The sequence below is a fragment of the Ambystoma mexicanum genome, chromosome 3q (assembly GCF_040938575.1).
Source record: "Ambystoma mexicanum isolate Mex_15411 chromosome 3q, UKY_AmexF1_1, whole genome shotgun sequence".
NCBI lineage: Eukaryota > Metazoa > Chordata > Amphibia > Caudata > Ambystomatidae > Ambystoma > Ambystoma mexicanum.
The window spans coordinates 903,497,552-903,521,993 of NC_090926.1; the positions used below are offsets into that span (position 1 = coordinate 903,497,552).

The 24,442-nt window shown below is 45.1% G+C and overlaps 1 protein-coding gene across 2 annotated transcripts in view; it reads left to right on the forward strand.

Annotated features, from left to right (window-relative positions):
* Positions 1–24,442, forward strand: part of APOH (apolipoprotein H) — a 323,894-nt gene that overhangs the window by 94,894 nt on the left and 204,558 nt on the right. For both annotated transcript variants that reach the window (XM_069655051.1, XM_069655052.1), the window contains exons 6-7: positions 10,294–10,370; positions 13,399–13,587. In XM_069655051.1, the coding sequence (XP_069511152.1) occupies positions 10,294–10,370; positions 13,399–13,587 (266 nt within the window). The remainder of the gene's footprint in view (positions 1–10,293; positions 10,371–13,398; positions 13,588–24,442) is intronic.

Consider the following 24,442-nt stretch of genomic DNA (forward strand, 5'->3'; position numbering starts at 1 on the left):
AGAGCAGAAAAACCCTGTCATGTTGATGGCATATGGGGGCCTCATTACAAGTTTCAGTGCGGTATAAAGAAAGACGGCAGTTCAGCCACTTTTTTGGCAGTAGCAGAGTTACTGGCAGTTTTACTGCACCACCAAATTACATGTTTGATCTTAAGAGTGAAGGCTTTACTTGAGCACTTGGTTAATCCTCGACGTAAACGCCCAAAGTGGCAGATTTACCACAGGTGAAATTATCACCTCTAATAAATCCCCCAAAACTACAGTGGAGCCCTATCGACTCTGAAAATTGTGATTTACACCACCACGCCAGCCCTCAGAATCTGGCTGGTGGCAATGGTAGCAAGCAGAGTTCAGCAGTAGTTCTGTGGAATTACCATGGGAATACTACCAAACACGGAATGAGGAACATGGTCTATTTTCAGGATTTCCAAAACCAGAACCTCTATTTTTGGACAGCCTGAAGCAGCGGTATTGGATATCTAGATAGACTCAGTTTTAGTTTCATGGCCACACTTGCAACTGATGAAAGCCCTGGCCCCAGTCTTCTTACATTTCTCTGTGATATATATGGAAGGATCATTCCTGGTTTTTCAAGGCTGGTGGTAAATACACCAGTGGTGGCATTCCTGTGTATCCCACTTATAACAGGCAGGAAACAGGAAGGGTAAGGGGTGGTGTGGCAGAGAGATGGTTAAGCGAGGCAGAGAGGGTGCCGGCGTATTTGCCGTCAGCATTCTATTGCATGTAGAAGCACATCTGCCACCCACTGCAAACATCTCTCTTTACCCTACAGCTGCCATCTGGGCATTTATGCATGCTGAGTTTGTCATCCTAGGTGGCCCCCCAATTTCTTGACTCTGATGGCATAACTGGTAGGCAGGCGAAAGGCCGCCGGGGAGACTGAACTTCATGGACTGACGTAGATAGCTGCTGTGAACCTGCAAGTCACGGGTTCTAGCCAAAGCAGAAATCACTCATCCTTTCATCGCCCTGCAACCCTCCTGCTGGAGATGGACTGGAGATGAGGGCATCTTTGAAATGAGTATTTGGTGTAAGAACAGAAAGAACAAGCGCATTGAGCTATTTAATGCATGAAAGGGTGATATGGTGGCCTCATCTGCTTTGGGAAACACACTGGAAGTCTACTTGCAGGATTTGCAACAGCGGGCATAGGGAGACTGAATTGAAGTTGAAAAGGTTTGAGCGTTGTGCAAACTCTCCACATACGGCGCCCAGATACCTACGGGTGAGGAGCGCTTTATAAATAAACAAACAAACGGTTTGCGAGGTTGCTATAGAACCTAATTAGACATGGTGCACTTTTGGGACCAGGACTGTGAGTTATGGCAGGCTGCTCTAGCAGCTTATCCGCATACCTCTATGTTATATCCTGCATCTTCCAGCCTGGCTGAGTCAAGCAAGCATGTTCATAGAACCCTAGCATGTCACCATGTCACCATTTCTATGGCTCAGGTGTGAGAGATCAAGGCATGCTTCTAAGGCAGCAGAAGCTGCCGGCAGCTGCGCCCCCATCCAACACAAAAAAGCTTGCAGCCCCCCAAGCAAATGACACAATTTGGGTCTGAATCACCCCTTCCTAAAATGGCCACCGCAGAAACAACAAGAAGCATCCTCCAGGAGTCGTCGCACACCTCCATCGATGGCCCTGATTGGCCCAATCTGCTTCCTGTGCCCCAGCCCTTGATCTGCCAGATGGTGGAGCCGGCATAATTCCAAGGCATGCTTCAAAGGCAGCAGGAGCTGTATGCAGCGGTCCTATGCCCCCATCCAGAACAAGACAGCTTGCAGCACCCCACGGAAATGACTCGGTTTGTGTATGAATCACTGCTTCCCAAGATGGCCACCGCAGAAACAACAAGAAACATCCAAACATCCTCCAGGAGGAGTCACACAGCTCCATTGATGGCCCTGATTGGTCAAATCTGCTTCCTGTGCCCCAGCCCTTTGTCCACCGGATGGTGGAGCCGGCATCATTCCAAGACATGCTTCTAAGGCAGCAGGAGCTATCTGCAGCTGCGCTGCGCCCCCATCCAGCACAAGAAAGCTTGCAGCCCCGCAGGGAAATGACTCGCTTTGGGTATGAATCACCCCTTTCCAAGATGACTGTCGCAGAAACAACAAGAAACATCCTCCAGGAGGAGACACACACATCCATCGATGGCCCTGATTGGTCGAATCTGCTTCCTGGGCCCCAGCCCTTGGTCTGCCAGAAGGGGCAGCTGACATCATTCCAAGGCATTTTTCTAAGGCAGTAGGAGCTGTCTGCAGCTGTCCGCTGCTTGCCGCCATTGCCACTTGCCATCGCACACTGCGCCTCACTCCTCATCATAGAAAACAAAGGTTAGCCTAACATACTCCCAAGTACTGCTGACACTCACTTATTGTCTCACTATGTTTTGCAGCCTGCCGGATGTTCACGCCATACTCCCCTGCCATGCCCAACCTCTTTTCTCCATCCCGCTGTTACTCCCGATTTTCAGAGAACTATCACCATAATTCACAAAGTTTCACCAGCGATTGCCAACCCATAGCACCAGCCACATCCAAGTCAGTGCACGAAAACCTCCTCACCTCCCGCCGCACACACATACATTCAGACAATGTAGAATTTCCACCAATCCTCCACCATAACAAGCTTCCATCCCTCTCTACCTCCTAGGAACTATCAGCGTATGCCCGTAAAGAGAGGAGCCCGCCCGCTAGCCTCCTCTTAATTACACACAGTCTTCCATGAGCCCTGCACACATCCGCACAAGTGCCACTGCCCCACCTTAAAACACTGTGCCTAGACCACTCGTCCCAAACCTGCCTACAGACCACCAGGTACGCCAGCCCCCACCCACTGATTCTCATGCGCTAGCTTTTCATGCCACGGCCGATTGGCCACACACCACCATCCCTGCCTCATGTAAATGGTCCACACCACCCAATGAGCTAGCCCACACCTCCTCTACTGCCCCACATCCACCACATTCACATGAATGCTCCAATGCACACAATACACCTCCCAAATCACTCATCTCTGCAAGGAACAGCAGATTGGGCGCTTGCACCAACAGGGCAGGACAAAGACTGATATGCAAATGGATATTTCCCATCTGTGAAAGGCACAGTGAGTAAAAGCAGTGGCTGCGAACTCTCAAGTGGTTAATAACCACTGAACAGGTTATCATGTCTGTTCTTGCGAGAGAGGGGCGCCCGCTACCTTTTGTAAAACTATATTTTAAGGAACCTGGGATTGGTAACCCTAGGTCTCCTGGGGGCAACCAGACGTGGTCTCCCTCTCACTGTGCTTAGAGAGGCATCAGCTTCACCTCACTGATGATCCCCAACAAGGGTGAAACACGTGTATGGGGTTGCTGGTGGTACTCTCGTTCAGATTGGAATTGCCATTGTATTTCGGTGCTGGACTGCCCCTGGGCAGGACAAAGACTGATATGCAAATGGATATTTCCCATCTGTGAAAGGCACAGTGAGTAAAAGCAGTGGCTGCGAACTCTCAAGTGGTTAATAACCACTGAACAGGTTATCATGTCTGTTCTTGCGAGAGAGGGGCGCCCGCTACCTTTTGTAAAGCTTGCACCAACAGGAGCACACCCACACACCTCCCAGTCTCTATCTTATTCAGAAAATCTCACCCGAGCCCTAGATTCAGCACCAAGCACCCCCTCTCCGAATCACCAATCATAGGCCCCACTCTTAAGTTAGCACCCAGTTCACCCACTCATTTCCAAATACCAACCACTTTATCTCCATGCCACCGTCCCAACCCAGTCCCAAACAACTCCCAACCCACTACCACATCAGGATCCATGGCCGCAAAACTAAAAACAACTGGCACCACCATTCCTGCCTTAGAATCACCCCCTCAAACATTCCAACCACCCCAGGGTGCCCACATTAATGCTAGATCACTCCCAGCCCACGCCCTAGAAATAAATGACCTCATCACTGCCCAAAAACTAGACCTCCTAGCCATCACAGAGACATGGCTCCACCAGGTTTCCGGCCCTGCACTATCTCTAGCCCTTCCACCAGGCTACACCATCATAAGGTGTGAGAGGCCAGACTCCCGAGGGGGGCGGCGTCGCCCTCATCTATAGGGAGTGCCTTCAAGTTCACGGAGGAACACTGTGAACACCTCGCAATTAAACTGACCACATCCCAAAGGACTCCATCACCCTACACATTCTCTACCGGCAACCAAGACATACAGTCGCTTTCAAGGAACATATCAACCACCTGCTAGGCAGTAACATCACATCACTACCAGAGCCATAATCCTAGGTGAATTCAACCTTGCCCTAAACGACCCCTCTGACACAGCAGCCACCACTTCAGCAAATGCACTTTCAGACCTTGGTTTCACGCATTGCGTATCCTCTCCCACCCATGACAAAGGCAGAACCTCAACTGGATAGCCGACCTGAACAGCCAGGACACCATCACCTCCAAGACCCCATGCCCATGGTCAGACCACCACATTATCAGCTTCTCCATCCCACCCCTTAAACTACCCATTGGCCTGCCACCTATTCTGTCCTCTAGCTCGAGACTAATCACCAACGACTCCATCCCCCCCTCACTCAAGCTCCTTACCTCAGTACCTCTGGAGTTAACCAACCCCCAAGCCCTAGCTGACCTATATGCCATCACCCTCACTAATGTTATCAACCTGGTTGTCCCTCTCATCCCCAAAAAGTCTAAACCTTCTTGTCCCCCCAACCCCCGGTTCACTGCACACCATCAAACCTTGCGCAGTAAGAAAAGACAAGCAGAAGCGCTTTGGAAAAATAGCCCACAAAGCCACTAAAGCGGCCTTTAACAAAATTGTCAAACAATACAAGCAGGCTATCACAGCTGCAAAAGCCCAATTATACAATACTAAAATTGAGAATGCCAACTCAAACTCTAAGGAATTGTTCAAAATCCTCAGAGAACTTGAGACACCCACCACAGCCCCTAATCCCATTGACAAAGACAAAACATGGTGCACAAACATTCCGAATGCTATGTGCGAGAAAATCCCCCTACCTCATAAAATAATTGAACAGAAATAGCAAAAAAACAACCCCCATCACCCCCCAAACCCCTCCAAAGTACACCCGGCACCTGCCTTCAAATTCAGGCAATTATGTGAGGCCGAAACAACCAACATCCTAAATAACCTTAAACCCTCCAACTGTAAGGGTGACATCTGCCCCGCAGCTACTATCAAAGACTGCTCAGAGCACCTGGTGCCATTCATCACCGAATGTATTAATCTTTCCTTCGCCAACAACATGGTTCCAGTGAGCCTCAAGGAATCCTGGGTCCACCCACTACTTAAGAAACCGCCACTGAACCCTTCAGTGCCAAATAACTACCCACCATAACGACAGTACCTTTCCTCTTGAAGATCTTAGACTGAGCAGCATACTACCAGATACAAGCCCATCTAGAAAATATAACCACATCCTAGGTATGAGGCAATCAGGCTTCCGTCCTGGCCATGGCACCGAAACAGCACTATTAGACCTTAAAATCCAACTCAATTTCTTCAGAGACGAGGGCAAACCCACCATCCTTCTCCTGCTAGACCTATCGGCTGCGTTCAACCTTGTAGACCATAGACCATCCCATTCTATGTCACCACCTGATCACCTCAGCCAATTTCTCACCCGATGCCACATCTTGGATAGCCTCCTTCTTGGAAGACAGAACCATGAGTGTCTTCTCAGACACCGCCAGCGCCCAGCCAATCCCTATACCCTGCGGGTGGTGTCCCCCAAGGTTCCTGAGTCTCCCCTTCCTTCTACAACATATTCATAAAACCTCTTTTTGATATCCTGGATGAAATCAGCACATAACCTACACTTACATCATATTTATGTCATATTTCATAACTATGCTGATGACACCCAAATCCTCCTCAGGCTGCTACGAAGAAGACACGCTTGCTTAACAAAATCTATTCCATGATACAATCATGAATGGCAGCTAACTACCTATGTCTAAATGATGACAAGACCGAGATACTACTGGCAGGCCCACCTGCAATGCTGCAGAAACTCGGTCCCCAATACACCACCTTCACCATAAATGGACACCAGATACTAGTATCGGCTACATTAAAAACACTGGGGCTCTACATAGACTCTGCGCTCTCCCTCACCAAACAAGTTAACGTGATCGCCTCCTCAGCAGCTTACACAGCCAAACTTATCATCACTGCAAGACAATTCTTAACCGCACAGAACTGCTTAACCACTTAACCATTGCCAGAGCTCCGACAGGTGCAAAATTGAACTATTGTAATGCTGTCTTTGCAGGAACTTCAAAAAAGAACATTAATAAACTCCAAATAATCCAAAACAAGGCCCCTTGAGCCGCTCTAAACATCCCAACGAGAGACCACATATCAGCCACCAGAAGAAAAGTGCATTGGCTCCCCATTAAAGAAAGGATCATTTTCAAATCGCTATTGATGGCTCACAAATGTTTGAGCAACTCAGCACCGCAATACCTAGCCCAGAAAATTGAGAGATCCAAATCCAATAGACCAGTAAGGTCCCCTTATGCCCACTGCCTCACCATACTTAAAACCAAAAGAGCGAAAGGAGGAGGTGCGAGCTTCCCAACGATAGCAGTCAACCACTGGAACTCTCTCCCCACTGAACTAAGAGCTGAGAGCTCTACTGGACATTCTGCAAAGATCTAAAAACATGGCTTTTCACCTAACTGATAAGCACCCACTCTGGCCTTCTAGCCTCTGCACACTGTTTGTTGTCATTAATCTGCTATTCATGCTGTTCTATACTTTAATGTGATATGTACTATTTAGTTTGCTAAGATTGTATCATGTAACTGGTCTCGCAACAGTGTCCTGGTGCCTCAGGGTGTGGGCGCTGTACAAATGTAATAAATAAATAAACAAATAAATAAATAAATAAGCAGCAATTGGATGGGTCAGACCAGTGGGAGATGTAACCAGATGGGTAACTGGTGGTTGTACTTTGTAACATTTACTTATACTGTGCCATGCTTTTCTGCATCAGCAAGAATAAATAGCCTTACATGGAAGCAGTCTCTGTGTGCAGCCTGAACTTCATTACTACACCATACCACTGGAAATTGGTTCCCGACACTGAAAGGGAGGAGCGTTGTGCATGTGGCGTGTTCAGGGGCAGAAGGATATGTCCCAGTGTCTGTAGTTCTCAATGCTACAGACCTGATGGAGAGAGAGTCGCTAGGATATGATGCAAGTGAGCAGTGACTTCTGTGTGCTACTCAGCATCAGCACCTACATGGGTCTGCAACCTGTGGCTCGCCAGATGTTTTGGACTACAACTCCCATGATCCCTCATCATTGACTGTGCTGCCTAGAGCCAGATGTTTCGGGCTTCAACTCCCACTATGCTGGCTAGGGAAATTGGAAGTTGTAGTCCAAAACATCTGGAGAGCAAAAGCTTGTTGAACACTGAGCAGACATAGGGACAGAAAGAAAAGCATGTGACTACCTTTAGGTGTGAAGTGTTCAAAACTGGCATGCATCAGGGATGTACGGCAAGACTTTCTGTTAATCATGCTCTTAGCCAAAGGGTTAATGTTCTGTGATCGGAACCAAGCACCATATCCCTATAGTTGTAGAGTGGCCCGGCTTCATTCAGCATGAATTTCTCATCCATTGCTGATGACGCGTGACAATGAAACTCCTGCGGGACTGGAGTCACAGAGATCCAATGTACCCGGATAAATGTGGAGCCTCTAGCAGTGAAATCGGAGAGAAAGACCCAAGGGGAGTAGGTAATGGCCAATGGCCATAAGAAGACCTTCAAGGACTGATTGATTCAGATGCGAGTATTACAGAGCTCTGAAAAGAAACACATGGGCAGGAATCTATCAGACCCTCAGTGATGTTTTGAAAATATAAAATGAGCAGGCTGTGTTATACTCTATTGCTGAGTGGACTGAGAGTTGACCCATCTCTGGCCGAGATATCAACTTAATTGTGGGCGGGGCTTCTGAGCTACTATGACTGAACAGTTTGCTTTACATGGTCTCGTTCATAGTGGGGAAAGTTGAAGAGGTTCTTATTACACGTGTGGCCCAAGGACTTGGTTTTGCTTCTGCCAAGGCCCCAATCTCCTGCTGTGTGCAGGGGTTGACTAGGAGCCAAATGAGGTCCTGGAAATAATGTTCAAACTGGTCCCATATTACAACTTTTCAGCAAGCCCAACCCTTTTCCTATGAGACAATTTGGAAATAAAATAGGTTATCGCATAAAAGAGGTCCATGGTGCAGAGGTCCAATCTCCAGGGTTGCCTAGAGGCAGTCTACCCCTGGTTGGGTGCACACAGTTGTTGGGCGTTGTTAAAGATCAGAGAACCCTTCCAATATTTAATTTCAGTGCCACAGTCTCTCACGAGATTTTCCAAACCATTGTCCAATGTAGAGGGCAAGGGCCGCTGAGCTGGCTGACGGAGACATGAGCCACACATGAAAGGGGAGACATAGCGGGTGATCATGTCTACCCTGTCCTATGATATGACATAACGCACTTAATACCCAGAGGTTTATAAGAGCGGACCCGGGGATCGAACCTGCGGTGCTCCATGACGTCTTGCTTCCAAGGGGAGCACGTTGCCGCTGAGTTATCCTCCCGAGACCTGTAGAGACCCGTAGAGATAAGGAAATTAATAAAGGGGAGAGCATGAAAGAGAAGGAAGGTGAGCTTGCACTACCAAAACAAACAAGCATTGGCAATGCCAACAGTTTTGGCTTTTGTGTGGACACAGGAAAGGCATTTGACAGGCACTGCTGTAGTGCTAGTAACGGGCCATCGATGGTAGCAGCTGCAAAATGGTGTGAGTACCTGGGCATATAAGAGCAGTGCCTGGCAAATGCCTAATACTTATTCAAAAGCCAAAAATGTTTTCTTTGCCAATGCTTGTTTTTGACATGACTTCAGCGAAGGACACGCATTGGGCTTATAAATCGAGTGGCTGAAGGCAGACCTGGTTGAAACATTTTTACTGGCAGGCACTTTGAGCACAACATTTGATGGTAAGGCTTGAAGGCGCTTGCTCAAAGAGATCCCAAGAGGACGTCTTTTGGGTGGGGAGGGACGGTAAGTGGCTGGGAATGGCCATTGGGATTAGCATGGCCATGGGCTGTTAATGGGTGGGTAAATAACCCAACAAATCATACAACCTATGTGTCCCTCCTCATATGCTATGTTTCCCTATCTGAACTCTAATGCAACAGTTTTGGCTTAAAGGTGGCACTTTAGCGCCACCTAATAATCAAACCTAATCAAGTGATCATTACTGAGTAGTTTCATTTTAACACTTGTTAATAGTGCTAATCATTAATTCAATGTGTGCTAGGCATATGATCAATATGATATTAAAAGAGTGTTGGAGCATGAATTGAAAGGGAAGGATCTCAAGTAGCAATTATGCCCGAACCATCAAATTATAAACTGGGATCTTCCTCCCACAGGATGCAAATACAAATGCATAATAGTTGAAACGAGGAACCATCATGAGCACCCCAAGATAATAATGCAGAGGGCGAACTCTGGCCAACCAGCACCATAGTTGAACCTCCTCCAGCAATAGCAATGCACTATGCGTTTTAGCAGCCAATCTCACATGAAACTTGCATATATCCTCTTTCATTATGTACACCTAGAAACACTTGTGTACAGGCGCGTTATAAATGCCACATCATATCATATCATAGCACCTCACTTGTTTACAAAGGCCAAGGTATGGAGAGACATGGAGCCGTGGGTTGACCCACTCTCTGACATGTCTACCAGCCGGGACTATTTATTTCATTTATTACATTTGTATAGCGCACAAGCACCCCTTGGGCATCGAGGCGCTGTTACTTGCGGGAAGCTTAGTTACAGAGGAGATACAGTTGGGAAATGCATTTACACGTTGTACATTAATACATTAGGGTACCGATTAGATTTGTAAATACATTTTGTAGTTTATCAGGAGATGCAGGTGATTGTGGCAGATGGAGTGATACATATATAATGAGCATTACTCTACATATACCAGACGACCTACCCCTCAGATCTTAAGGAACACAGTTGGCCTGTGTTATGGAAGTGCATAACTGCTGTCTGAATTCAGAAACTGCCTGTTGGATCGGCCCCACGGGCCCTTCCCTGCCTTCGGCCCCGTCCACAGGATGGGCCCTGTGTGCTGGGCAACCTCTGCTTGCACTCAAGATTTTACCAATATTCTAATGCATTTGTCCCCCCCTTGATTTAAGGTTCATTCTAAATGGATCCGATGTCAGCCAATGCACGGAAACTGGACAGTGGAGTAACCAGCAGCCTGTGTGTGAACGTATGTATACAACAAAGGCTTCTGGGCTTGATGGGCATAACGTATTTCATGTTGTAACACTCGATTTAATTATTGCTTTGTGGACTTCTATAGCCCTCGTTTTGAGTAAAGCACATTTCTTACACCGTGCTACTTCACTATGCAGTTAGTTATTTTGACCATTGTTGCTGAAATTTCCATCCCTGTTTGGGCCATGGGATTGGAGAAGGTAAAGGTACAGTAAGGATCATATGGCTACTGTATCTCATACAAAAATGCACAGTAAGGTCAGCAATGACCCTCCTGTGCATTATCTGGCAAAGATGAAAACATGCCTTTTTCAATTAGTGCAAAAGGTTTTCCTTGGTGTCCTATCAAAAGCAGTCAAGGTGTTTATCGCTCTATAAGGCCCTGGCTCTAGACTCTTCAGCTAATCTCAATTTGATCGACAGGGAAGGGCTAAAGATCATAGATCTTCTTGATTTCTGTGTCAAACAGCCTCAGCATTGGATTATGTGGACTAGATCCCCTTCAAAATGTTTGTGGATTATAACCTTTGCTCTGGGTCGGACAGGGGCATACAAACGTCTCGGGCACTAATGATAAAGTAGCCCACAGTTGCAAATGGCAATTCCTTCCTTTTGTGACAGACTGTTTGAGTAGTACCCAAGGGGGAGTTCTTTGATAAAGTGAGATACAAATGGTGCGATTTAAAGAATATTTATTCAGCAACAATGGTCAAACCTACTAGCCGCAAGGTGAAGTAACTCACCAAACTGGCCCACATTGGCCAACAAAGTGACCCACTTTGACCAAAAGAACTGGCCCACACTAGCATTTTGCGTTTTTGGTTTGGGCATTGTCCTATTGCCTATAGGCCCGTCCAAGCCTGTCTTTGGTTGGATTGAAAGCACCATTGAGGTGGCCGGACTGTTTCTGTCAGCATAGACTGGATTGGAATGTATGCTTAGCCCATTGTTTTCTGTGTTTGGGTGGCATTAGGTAGTGGGCGGTGCTCATATCGTGGTGGGATGGATGTCGCGGTTCATCATATCCATGGCCTCCACTGGTTTTCAGCAGGGAGAGTTCAGAGGATGGTAGGGATGCTAGTGGCCCGAACTCAAAGTTTAACTTTTGCTGCTTCCTAGCAGAGGTGGCACCACACACTCCTGGAGTGGCGGCTTCACCCGATGATCCGTGAGGGCAAGCAGTATGCCATACATATCCATTCCATTCGGGAAACAGTAGACCAGTCCTGGTTTTAACTTTGCACTTTGGGGCTTGTAGTCCTAGATTTATAATGGGGAAATCCAGGCCTACAAGTCCCAGAATGCAAAGTTAAAACGAGGACTGGACAAATATCTCCCAAATGGATTAGCTAATGTTGGCGTGCATGGTATGTGCCCTAATTCTGTGAAGGGACCTAAATCTTACCAAATTCCCAACAAGGATGTTATTTCTAGGCCCTTACATTCAGTGAAAGAATTAAACTACAGGTCCCAGAATGCAAAGTATTGTAAGATGAATAGCCAGGACTGGTCAACGATGTCATTTATTACCTGGGGACACTTAGTGATGTAAAGAGACTAGCAACCTAAAACCCAACAATAAAAATAATCCAAGAGACCAAAAGATCACTACACCATTTTGTAACGGAAAATAAGGTTTATTACAAGCAAGAAGGTATCAGACAGTCCCATAGAACCGAACTGACACAGAGCTCGTTATGCCCCAAGAAGTTACAGGATATATAGCAGAAAACAGCAAAATCTGCATAAATAGGTTACAATGTTATCCCACTATCTTCTTTGGCTACCACCTATACAACATGCTAATACCCCATATAGTCCCTGGAACCATTGGCCACACCTTATCTAAACCCATTTCCCTAGACACGTGGCCCACTCCATCACTATTGAATCCAGGTACGGGATTGGTTACTAAAATATTGACACACTAATAAATCGTGACCGTTACGTGATGTGCACCCCTCTGATCCAGACACGTTCAAAGTGTACTGGCGAGACCAACTCTGCTTTGATAAGAAAATAGGCCTTCTCATTATCTAAAATGCCGTGGCACCCCGAACCTTGTACTGAATTTATTGGCATTACCTCTACTCCTCCTTTCCCAAATGACAAAACATTCCAGACACGGCTCCCCCCTTATCTCCTTCAAACCCCAGGTGCGCAGGAATGACGTGACCAGGGCACCACTCTCGAGTCTGAATTTCAGAGATTTATTTGCTTTGGTTATGCGTCTGCTTGTAATTCATATGGGATGGCCACCTCCCGGGCAAAGGCAGTAGTGCTCTAAATGTTAGCCGGGCCTATTTGCATCCCGAAACTTCATGCCCTGTTTTCATGAATTTGACATTCAAAGGGCTCATCCCTACCAGCTCTCCCAGCAGCTAACATTCCGTTCCCAGCATGTCCAGGTCCTAAAGCTGGATACAATTAGTGTTTATCTGTGCACCATGGGTGCCGCTGACTTCGGCTTCTCTCCTGGGGAACGGAAAAGGGAATTGCCTTGGGGCTGAGCAAACTGGAGCCACAGCTCTGCAACAACACCTTTGTTCTGTTCTGTTCATTGTGTACTAGGCATTAGCATCCAATATAGTGGTACTCATGCCATGTTAACACACTGACCTAGCTCCTATCACAGTATCTCTCTGACTCCATCTTCCACCTGCTTCAGCTCTTTCCTCGCACCTCACTAAGAACATAACTTTGTATACAACTGCTAATCACTGCCCTATCTATAACCTCTCCGACCGCAACATTAGATCATTTGTTGCGCCTTCTGTGTTGCTATATGTGGGTATCTAATGTGTGTCAAAGCTAACTGCAAGTGATAAGTGCGCTTTCTGCTGTGCCAGACTCATCTTGCTCAGACTGTGGTCCACGCTAATAGGCTTTTCTCAGCCTGAACCCTTTTGCCTGGATGGGACGCTGTACGTGCATTCCAACAGTGGCTAGAATAGGGGCAGGGATCAACTGATAAGTCATGCAGAATTACACATTTGTTTTTTCTTTCTTTCTTCTTCCAGGTGTGATTTGTCCTAAGCCTGCCATCCCAGAGTTTGGAAAAATAAAGTTCTACAAACCAAAGTCTCACAATATGTCTACTTACCAAGATGTGGTCATATATGAATGCCTGCCAAAATATGCGTTGTTTGGAAATGAAGCTGCAACCTGCGAAGCCAATGGAAACTGGAGTGATGTTCCCGAGTGTATTGGTAAAAAATGCATGAATGTCCCTGTTTGATTTTGTTTTTTTCTTTTACTCTAATGATTTCTGCATACAGATCGTACCCTAAAATGCAATCTTTGCATATAGTATCAAGATATGCAGCCATTTCTAAGATTATGGGGAACTATCATAGACAATCAATCTTAAGGAAAACTTGATTTAACTTCCATGATATCCAACATAGCGACCAGCCTCTTTGTCATGTTCTCTTATCTAATGTTAATGACTCCAATCAAGCATTCCCACTAGGTCAGTGCCTTGTCTGGGATTGCTCAAGGGAAGCCCTTATTTATATATTTTTATGACAAGTTATACTCTGGATGATAAACCCTTATATAACGCCCCTCTCTTAGAATCCCCCTGACCCCACTGAGCCAAGAAGTAGGTTTGTTTTGCAAATTAAAAAGGTTTATTTGAAAAATTAATCAATAGATATATATCACACTTTTATGATAAATTAATATTTGATATCACACTTAGACATATGACAGTGAGTGACCAACAATGGATGATGTTATACTAGCACACTGATTTAATTACTTAGGAGTAGTATAGAGGATAAGGTAGCTGAGAATGCTTTATATGGTACAAGGAAATGCAAGGTGGAAAAGAAGCAACACAGGAATAAACTTGATATGATTTCAGCAAAACATATAATCACTTTTCCCCTTTTGGCAATTCACCCCCCCTCTATGCAATGTAAGAAGGTGGAAGTAACACACACAGTCTTCAGCAATACAATCAGAGTACAATACAAATTCAGTTCCCCCCCAGCAAGCTTAGAGAAACAGGGATGATTTTGAACACAGGCAAAGTACTTTAAATGTGGTAAGCAAAGAGGGGAAAAATAGGCTAAAAATGATTTTAATACCCTCTAGTGGTTCAGGGTGAGTGAGAGATACTTTAAATCAGTTCAGGCCAGCCCTATCAATGATTCAGGGATGGTTACCAGGTTGAAAACGGAATTCCGTAATGGAAGCAAAAGACAAATGTTTTTACACGTGGCTGGAATGAAGCAAAATGTCAAATCGCGGCAATTTAGTCGCGTTCGTCGAGCGCAATTACGAAAGAACTATAAGGAGTAGCAAGTCGGATTAAATTTTGTTCCTATCACAAACCGTTCAAGAGATACAGACGATTTTGTGAAGGTAGATTCTCAAAATAAAAGTAAAGCTCAGAATGACAGATGACAGTTTTGCAGCTTTAAAGTCACAGAAGGACACACAATTCTATGATGTAGTTCTAGATAGGTTAAAATAGTTTGAATTAGATCATTTTAAACTAAGAGATTGGTTTTGCACAGTTCTGGCTGAGTACTCACACTATCTTTTGGACAGGAATGCGACTTCGTCACGGATCGGGTCAGGATTGGCTGCGGTTCTCTCGCCACTTGGTACTGGTTCTGGGCACAGCGATCTGGGGCAGCTCTCAGCACTGCACAGTTCTGGTCTCTCTGGATCTCTGGTCTCTCTGGTCTCTGGAGATTGATGGATTTGAAGTCTGGAGTCTCCCGGCAAAGCGTCCCGCAAGAAAGTTGAAAGTGAATGTCCCTGCCTGGGTTCCAGTGGCTCTTTTTATGTCTTTTAAAAATGGGTGTGGATGCTAACTTTCTTTGCCCAACCCACTCACGATTTGATAGGTCAAGGATTTCTCTTTGACCTGATTTGAGAAGGGAACAGTGAGTCAGAGTGATGAGGTAGGTTTATGGGTCAGAGGGTCCTCCCCTTGTCAAATTGCACACAAATCTATATTTGATCCAAATACACATTTATCTATGTACCATTTTTCTAATATTATATGTCCAGTTAACATATTTTCTGTAGCACCAAACCATCCGATCCCTGTCTTTGTAAGATGTTGTGTCAACTTTTGACAGAATTCTGCCCTTTTCATCCAGATAATGACCTCTAAACTTTTCTAGATTTTACACAAACATGCACAAGGAATATAGGTATCAGATGATAAGGTGTCAGATTTTTAACATGCATACATTTGGAGTAACAACCTTATTTTCCGCTACTACTCCCCAGAACATACCACAGAGTCCTGACACCTCTTAAAATGTGCACAGAAAAATCACAAGAATGATGATATTATTTATATCATTTTTACAAGTCCGCACTATGAATTATCCATCTTTTTAAAATTATGCTCTGGCCCCAAAGGGGTGTGGTTTTCCAAAGCACATGGTGGAATTTCTGGTTTGTCCACTTCCCCCAACTCAGCTTGCTCACAGATGCAGTGCCCCTCCCCGTTTCCTTCCAAGAGGAAGCCATTTACGACCCCCCCTAATTTAACATTTGCCTGGGCCAAGGAAGGCTCATTGTTTAGTTTCCTGCAGTCCCCAGGTGCCACTCCCCTAATTCAATCAGAGAGGTGTCATCTCCTTTTGGCCGGGGGAGCAGAATGCAGCCAGGCCTGGGAACACAGCTGCTGATCAAGTTTCAACTCCTGTCGGGGGTAGTTGTCAGGCAGAATTCAATCTCTATTAGCCAGGCTTCAGCTAAATGTCACTTTGGTTCCCAGTTTTCTACATTCAACCCAAACTTGCAATTTTTACACATGCAGCTAGAACACTGATTCTAAGTTCAAAACTATGACATTTAAACAATTGCAACCTATGCGACACTCAAAAGTAGGTCACTCATTTATTCTAAACATTTCAATTTTAGTGGCTTTAAACCCAAATTCACTTAAGCTGCTGACATCCCCAGCTATTTTCAATACATACATTAGACAATTACTTCCTTCAAGTCATTTCAGAATATAGTTTTACATTGTATCCACCTCTTAGTAAGTCTTTCTTTGGCCTGGGTTGGTTCATTTGTTCAGTTTTACACAAGTGTCTGGTGGTTTTAAAACGCCGGCTTTCTAGTAGTGGTGAGCACCAGTATTGCATCCATTTTTGACATTAATAACAACAGATTTTGAACAGCACCATATTCCTTAGCACTGATGGGTGGCAGGTCAGGGGACCATTTTGCTGTGCGCAAAACTGCACGGTTCTCCAGGATTCTGGCACAAATGTGGGCTTTTCCGCCCTCTTGGATTTCCTAAGCCCACAGCACAAATGTTGTAGCCTAATAACTTGAACGTGGGTCAAGACACCCAACACTAATAAGACTTTTATGCTGCACCAGTCCCCACAATGGTGGTCTAATGTAGCTGGTTCCTTGACTGAGTTCATGACGTATAGTGCCCTCACTAGCAGTAGACAGACCATAGTCTGTTTGGTAGTTTGTTTGTTTGTTTGCTTATTTATTTGTATCGAGCACCCGACCCGAAGGTATCTGGGCGCGTTTAGCACAGATATTACAGGTATACTTTCAGCTTAGTTACATTGGATGGCAATATACAACATGTACAGAGAATTATACAAGAGGAACGATTCTATACAATTTACAATGAATTATACAGTAGCTGCCTATATACAGAAAGCAGTAAAATACTGTAATAGATATAGTGAGGGATACAGGTTCAGGTAGGGAGTATGTACATAATATGCATATATGGGAGAGCAAGAGAGGGTGGTCATGGGGCATATACTTAGCAGAGACAGGAGGTCTGGTAGTCTGGTCAGAGCAGGGCTAGGATTAGTCTGTGGAGGAAGAAGAGAGAAAACTGGATAATAGTGAGACGCGAAGGAAAAGTATGGATAGGACAGAGACTTACAACACTCAACAGACTGGCAAGATAAGGTATGGTTGAGGTAGAGCGGAAATGAGCTTATAAGTGGCAGTGCATGTGTGATGATTGGTATTGTGCCAGACAGAACGTTAATGAGAAAGAGGGGAAAATAAGACCACACGTGATAGCTAGTATTTTCTAGTGATTGCTGTTTCTACTATCTTGGTGGAGAATACTAAAATTAGTGGGAATATGATTGCGTAAAGGCCCTGAGATGTGATCAGGAAACTCTTAAAATGGGGCGCCTAGAGCTGTCAGCGTTTCAATGGCACCTACTATGTAGTGCATGTGCGAAAATTGAGCTAAAAAACATGGCACCAGTGCGCAGCCATTGTTGACATTTACTCCCATCACTGCAATAAAAAGCCTACGTTTTCGTGGGCTCAGTAAATAAACGTGAATTCTGCAAACGGTTGCAAGGTCAGGATGATCTCAGACCGGGGTGGACTGGGAACCAAAAGAGGCCCTGAAAATGATTTCCAAAGTGGCCTCACATTACACATTTTCAGCAAGCCCACGAGTTTTCCTCTGAGAACATTTGAAAAAAATTAGGTCACCACACAAAAGAGGCCCAGGGTGCAGAGGCCTACAGGGAAATCTCCAGCGTTCCGTATAGGCCAGTCCACCCCTGATCTCAAATGAGCTAGCGGGAAGGAATGCTCTTTAGCCGAGGACAGATGCAACCATGAGGGGGATGCGCAATTTTTCTTATGATGTGCCTGAGTACTTTGGTTTAGTTTAGTTTAGTTTAGTTTGTTTATTTATAAAGCGCAAACCAGGCCCGAGGCACCCGGGCGCATATTCTTGCAGGCGGGTACAGTATACAAAGCAGACACAGTAAATTACAAACAACGATATATACAGTAAAAAAAAATGTACAGCAGGAAATACAAAGGCAGATTAAAGTACACATGGAGGATATGTAAGCCCCTAGCTCAAATGCGAGTGGCAGGGGCAAGGCAGGGCGAGGGGACATATAACTCATGGGAGAACAGCCACTTTTTGGCCTTGTTCTTGAAGGTTTGGAAGGATGGTTCGGCTTTGATAGTAGTAGGCAGTGTGTTCCAAAGTTTGGGAGCTAGGGCTGGGAAGCTCACGCCACCCGCTTTTTGGAGTTTGAATCTGGGAAGAGTGAGGCTGTGGGTTTGAGCTGCTCTCGTGGGTCGGGCGGAGGTGTATGGTGTAAGGCGGGAGGAGAGATAGGGTGGGGCCATGTTGTTCAGGCATTTGTGGGTCAGGGCTAAGGTTTTCAAGGCAATTCTTTGTTTTACCGGGAGCCAGCCAAGGTCAGCTCTGACAGCAGAAATGTGGGCGCGACTGGGGATGTTTAGGGTTGCCCTTATGACATTATTTTGTATAGTTTGCAGTTTGTTGATGTTGGACTGGCTAGTTCCAAGGTAGAGAGCGCTACAGTAGTCGATTTTAGCCATGATGAGCGTTCTCGAGAGGGTGATGCAGTTAGATATGTTTAGGAAGGGTCTGCAGGCGGTGATAAGTTTGCAGGTGTAGGCGGATGCCGACCTTACTGCATTTATTTGTCTGTTCATTGAGAGTGTGGAGTCGAGGTAGACGCCTAAAGTTTTAGTGTCTTAGAGACCTTGATGTCATTGCCGTCAATAGTGAAGGACTTGTAAGTTTGATCTAGTTTGTTGAGACGATAGCTTGATCCAAGTATTAGGAGCTCGGTCTTATCGCCATTTAGGCAAAGTTCGTGCTGTGCCATCCAGGCCTGGATGACCAGGTAGACATCATTCACAGCTTTGGTGTCTGTGGTGTAATCGCCGGTGATAATCAAGCACATCGAAAAGGGGATTCGTAAATACGTTGTACAACGTAGGGGACACACAAGAGCCTTAGGCAACGCCACAGTAAATAGGGGAGGGGTCTGCTGAAGCTGTAGGTGAGAAGACCCTAATACATCTGTTGCTCAGGAAAGAGTGGATCCAGGCATTGGCTGAGTCAGAGAAGTGGGCCACGGTTTTTAGGTGTTGGCACAGTATTTGGTGGTTGACCAAATCGAAGGCCGTGGAGAGGTCCAGGAGAAGGAGGAGTGCTAGCTTCCCATTGTCCTTTAATGTCTCCATCTGAGTTTTCAGATGAATCGGGGCTGATTCAGTGCTGTGTTTAGAACGGAAGCCTGATTGTCTTGATCCTAGGAGATTATTGGATTCAAGGTAATCTTGAATCTGCAGGTAAGCTACGCGGTCCAGGATTTTAAGCAAGAACGGGACTATAGTAATGGGTCTAAAATTAGTTGGGATGTTGGGGTCAAGGGATGGTTTTTTGAGGAGTGGGATGACCCACGCATCCTTAAGGTTATCTGGGACTATACCTGACTTGAAGGAGGTATTTATAAAAGCTGTAATGAACGGGGCTAAGTAGTGGGATGCTTCCTTTGGAATTGTTGTGTTTTTTGTTTTGGACCTGAAGTTATAATAGGCAAATGGCTTTATTGCATCCTGCCTTGTCTTGTTTTACTAAGTTCTTGTCTTTCCATTATGCCTAATACCAGAACTCAGGCCTGCAAGGGGGTGTCTGGCCAGGTAGCAGAGCCTCTTTCCCAATCTGAGTTCGTTGATCCAAGGGTTTTAAGAGGGCCTACCCAAATAAGGCCTAATGAACAGCTTCTTTTGGCTCCCAGCACTCCGTCGGCACAGACAGTGCCAAACAACAGTCAGTTGTCATTGATTCTGATAAGAAGCTCCCGTAGAAGGCAGCATCTTCTAGAGGGAAAAAATTGAACAGTCTGATGATGTGAATGGATCCATACTGGCCTCTCCAACAAAATGTGATTATTTGAATAAGGAAGTAACCGTTTGCTAGAAGGACTTTGTGAGTTTGTTGAGTGATGTCCCTGCTGGAAAGCGTTCCGGAAATCTCTCCGTTATCCTCAGCTGTGGCCAAAACCTTACAATCTCCTCTGAAAAGTATGTAGAAAGTTATTGTAGATGCCCTTTCAGAGTTCATCAGTCAAGTAATACGCTGGATGTCGGCACCTGCCACTCTGGGAGGTGGCAACACATTAAGGAAAGGATCATCTAGGAACTCAATCAATGTAAAAATAGCATGGACTTCCACCTCTGGGTGGGTCCCTCGGCAAAGTAATGATGCAGGTACCCCCTGTAAGAACTAACAAACAGTGTCAAAGTGGCGTGAATCTTTTCCAGATACAGCCCCACATGGTGGATACAGCCCGTCCAACTGACTTGCCAGTAACCACTGATGCAACAAGGATTGGTTGTGAAATTAGAGAACTCCAGGCTGTTTTGACTTCCTCAGTTGTTGATGCTGTAGCTGTGTCGACACCATTAAATTCTTCATATGCTGTCAAATCCGTGACTAGAAAAATCCTGGACACTGCTAAGGTTTCTACTTACAGACCTGTGGCTACCGCTTTGGGGAGGGATGCGTGCATCGGGAAGGTTAGCATGCCCACGATTATAGACTCTAATTTAAGAGACATCATCATGGACCATAGAAACTATACTTTAACTAATGTGACTAAATCTGAGAGACTGGAAACTACTGAGTCTTCTAAGACATAGGGCGTCATTACGAGTTTGCCTGTCCGGAAACATGGTACCGGTAAGCTTGCTGGTACCGTTTTTTCCGGACCGGCAAACTACGAGTTCAGCGAGCGGGTGCCTTTCAGCCTGCAAGGTCTGACCTGGCGGGTGGAACGGCACCCGCTCGCAGGCCTTTACGGATGCACCGGCCCTGTTGCACACACTGCTGGTGCATCCGTCCTCCCCATTCCCATCGAGTCCAATGGGACTCGATGGGAATGGGGATTTACTCCGGCGGCAGCCGTGCCGGTATTTACCGGCTTGGCTACCGCCAACCTCCTAATGACCCCCATAAGGTCTTATGCTGGCTACACACGAGAGTGCGCACAGAGTGCATTAGAAGGCAAGACCTGAGATTCATGCAAACCATTCAAGTTAGGCACTGGCACACCGGGAATAACACTGATTGTATCATTGTAGGTTGTGGTCACATTAATCTTCCTTCGTTTTGGAGCCGTTGCTGGTCCCTGAAGAATTGTGCATCGGTCTCAAATGTGAGCATTGTGTATTAGTTCTTCTGAAGGACTTATTGTTTCCTGGATTGTTTGGGTGTGTTTTCTGTATGTATGTTTGTTGTGTTATGTTATGTTTTTATGGTTTTTGTTTGTGTGGCAGACTACAAATAATAAACTAAACTAATACTAGCTTGTGTACCCTGGGCAGTTAAATTGCCCATAAACTGAGATTCAATGTTTGGGACATGGTTTGGGTGTTCTTTGGGTTGGACTAGAATGTTGTTCATCTGGTCGATGTCAGTTATGGTATGTTTGAGCAATATGCTCATATAAGGTGGTTGCTGGTCTAATGTTTTGCTCAGGTGTGGGTGTCTGTGCATTGTCTTAGTTAGTATATGCAATTTAGGCTTTGTGGCTCTGGTTGTTGTGCTTGGTGTAGAGTAGGCCTGAATATGTCCACTCGCCATTTGCTAGTGATCATTGACTTGTGGCGAGTCGCGAGTATAAAATGGTGTGCTGTGTGCATGTGGAGAACTGCAGTGGCAAATAACTTTGCATGTGTATACTTTTATTTCTGTCCTTGATCTATGTGTGGTTTAAGCACTTTGGGGTTATCCAGGCATTCTCCGTAATGGTGGTATGTCATTTTGTGTACTTTTACAAATATCAGCGGCCTACATGCCAATTTATCATTGCGTCCTCTCTCCGCCATAGATTTGATAATTATGTAAAGGTTTCCTGGACTGGAGGGCCTGAATGTAACTATCAGCAGCTATTTAACCTCTTAATACTTATACCACCGGGAGATTTCAGCGTAAATAAAAAATGTGTTTCCTACCTCTACAGTTTCTGTGTCATTCATTATTTGATGGACTTTTTTTGGAACTCTGGCTGCTCCTTTTCTGGCCTTGAGAGGCCAGGAGTCAATAAAGTCCAGTATCTAGGACCACGCTTTGTCCTGTGGGATCGAAGGCATTAAAAGGAATGGGTGAAGTTGCTTTTAATGATATAAAAGGCTGTTTTATTCAAATTCAATTTTAACTGACATCGCCATAATCAGTCAAGAAAAGTTGCCAAATGGTGTATTGATGCATGCTATTTCCAACACCTCCCCATCCCCGTCAAGTACAATTTGACGCTAAACTATAAACCTATTAATGCATACAATCTGCCAATGAGTGTATATATCCCAAGATCCTTCACTCCCTGGGGACGTGGGAAAACTAAGCACCTCAAATAATCACTCCAACATGTGCACACACACACCCCATGTTTACCCCGTTGTACAGCCTGCTGGCATAGAAGAGTAGTGCACTGTCCGGCGTGCATCCACTCACAACAGCTACGGAGAAGGGAGAATTGCTCAAGGCTTCTTGCAGGTAAGGGTGGCGAAAATACCTCCTGCGGCTGTACTTTAGTTGATAAAAGGTAGCTTTAGTCCAAGGCAGCTGCAAATGCACAAAGCCACATCCTTGGTCCCAACATCATAAATACTAACCTGTGCCTAAACTTTGAGCTGATACATGTTATTTCCTATACCTCCCCATCTCTAAACATATTGATCCTCCCTCACTGATTTTATGATCTCCACTTACTAAGCTTCCAAACACCAGGCCTTGCAAACAACCTTGTTCCCATTAGGACCTGTGGCCAACCTTTTCCGGATACACCACCAGATCCCCTTTTCTATACCTCCCTGCCGCCGTCCGACCAACCGACCTGCCCTCATTTCTGAAACTCCACCTACCTTTGTTCTCTTGGATTCTAAGTTATCTGGCACCCCCTCACTTCAGGGCAGACCTGGTATACTCTACTTGCTGCCCATATTTAAACAGCTCCTTTTAACCTTTACTGACATAGTTGTCTAGAGTTGTCTGCTTCACCTAGATTGACCCTTTTCTAAGCTATTCTAAAAGGATATACGTTAAAATATTGAATTGAGAAATTACTTTTGATTTTTAATATTGTGTGGGGAGATCCCCTGCACCCCCATCCTACACCCACCTTAACTATTACTCTTACCCCACCCCTATATTTTTTGAAAAGTATCGAAATAAAATCAGTAAAAGATGCAATCATTTCTCAATTCGTTATTTTATTTTTGATTATTTCTGCTTATACCATTCTAAAAGACTTACATCAAGGTCTTGTGGCACATTTCCATTTTTATACATGATGGGTGAGCATCCCTCTGCCTTTTTGTACAGAGGTACTAATATTGCACAACACCAGGAAACTGGCATTACCCCTTCAGTGCAAACCTTCCAAAATAAGGTACATAGGCGCTTGGAGCAGATTAACACTATATTTGCCAAGCCATTGGGACCGGGTGCACGCGACCTCTTGAACGTCCTCATAGACATCTCAATAATGTCTTTATCCAGTGCTAGATTAAAACTCACACTACTCCCCCCCCTCAGCCAGATGACTCTTGGACATTATCAGAATAGTAGTTATCAGTGATGAATTTCTCCCACTTGCTTTTACTAATGGGGTTAATGTTTTCTTTTCCCTGGGTTCCCTTATAGGTACCCAGGATCTCCCAAATACGCGTTATGTCATCACAGGCTAATACTCTTGTCATCGACTGCCATTGAGCACTTCATTCAGAAATTCTTCTCCCTTTAACACAGGCATTTTATCTATTCTTAATTGTATTGAATGATTTAGCGGTCTCCCTACTGTCCCCATTGGTAGACCACTGAGATCTAATTTATTTTCTGACCACCCTTTTCAAACTTCTATATCAAAGAAGAAGACGTTTTATTCGGCTGCAGCAATTAACAAATATAACGTAAAACACATTAAATACCAAAAAACCAACACCATAAAACAATATATAAACCTTCCATCTTAACACTCAGTATAGAGTTACTGTTAAAAGTGTTACAAAAGAATGTCACTTCCCCAATGACCTATGTCTGAAAACCACATCTAAAGATTCCTTAATAAAATAAAGTTAAAAATGTCATCTCATCACTATACATAAAACAGGGCATAGGGTCCCCCTCGAGTCCATAATTGCTTCTTAACAAGATAAGGCTGTAGCCACTCTTTTCTCAGTTTAATGAGACATTTGCTCTCCATTAAAAAAATGTTGAAGATCTTCTCCTAGCCCTAGGCCACACAGGCA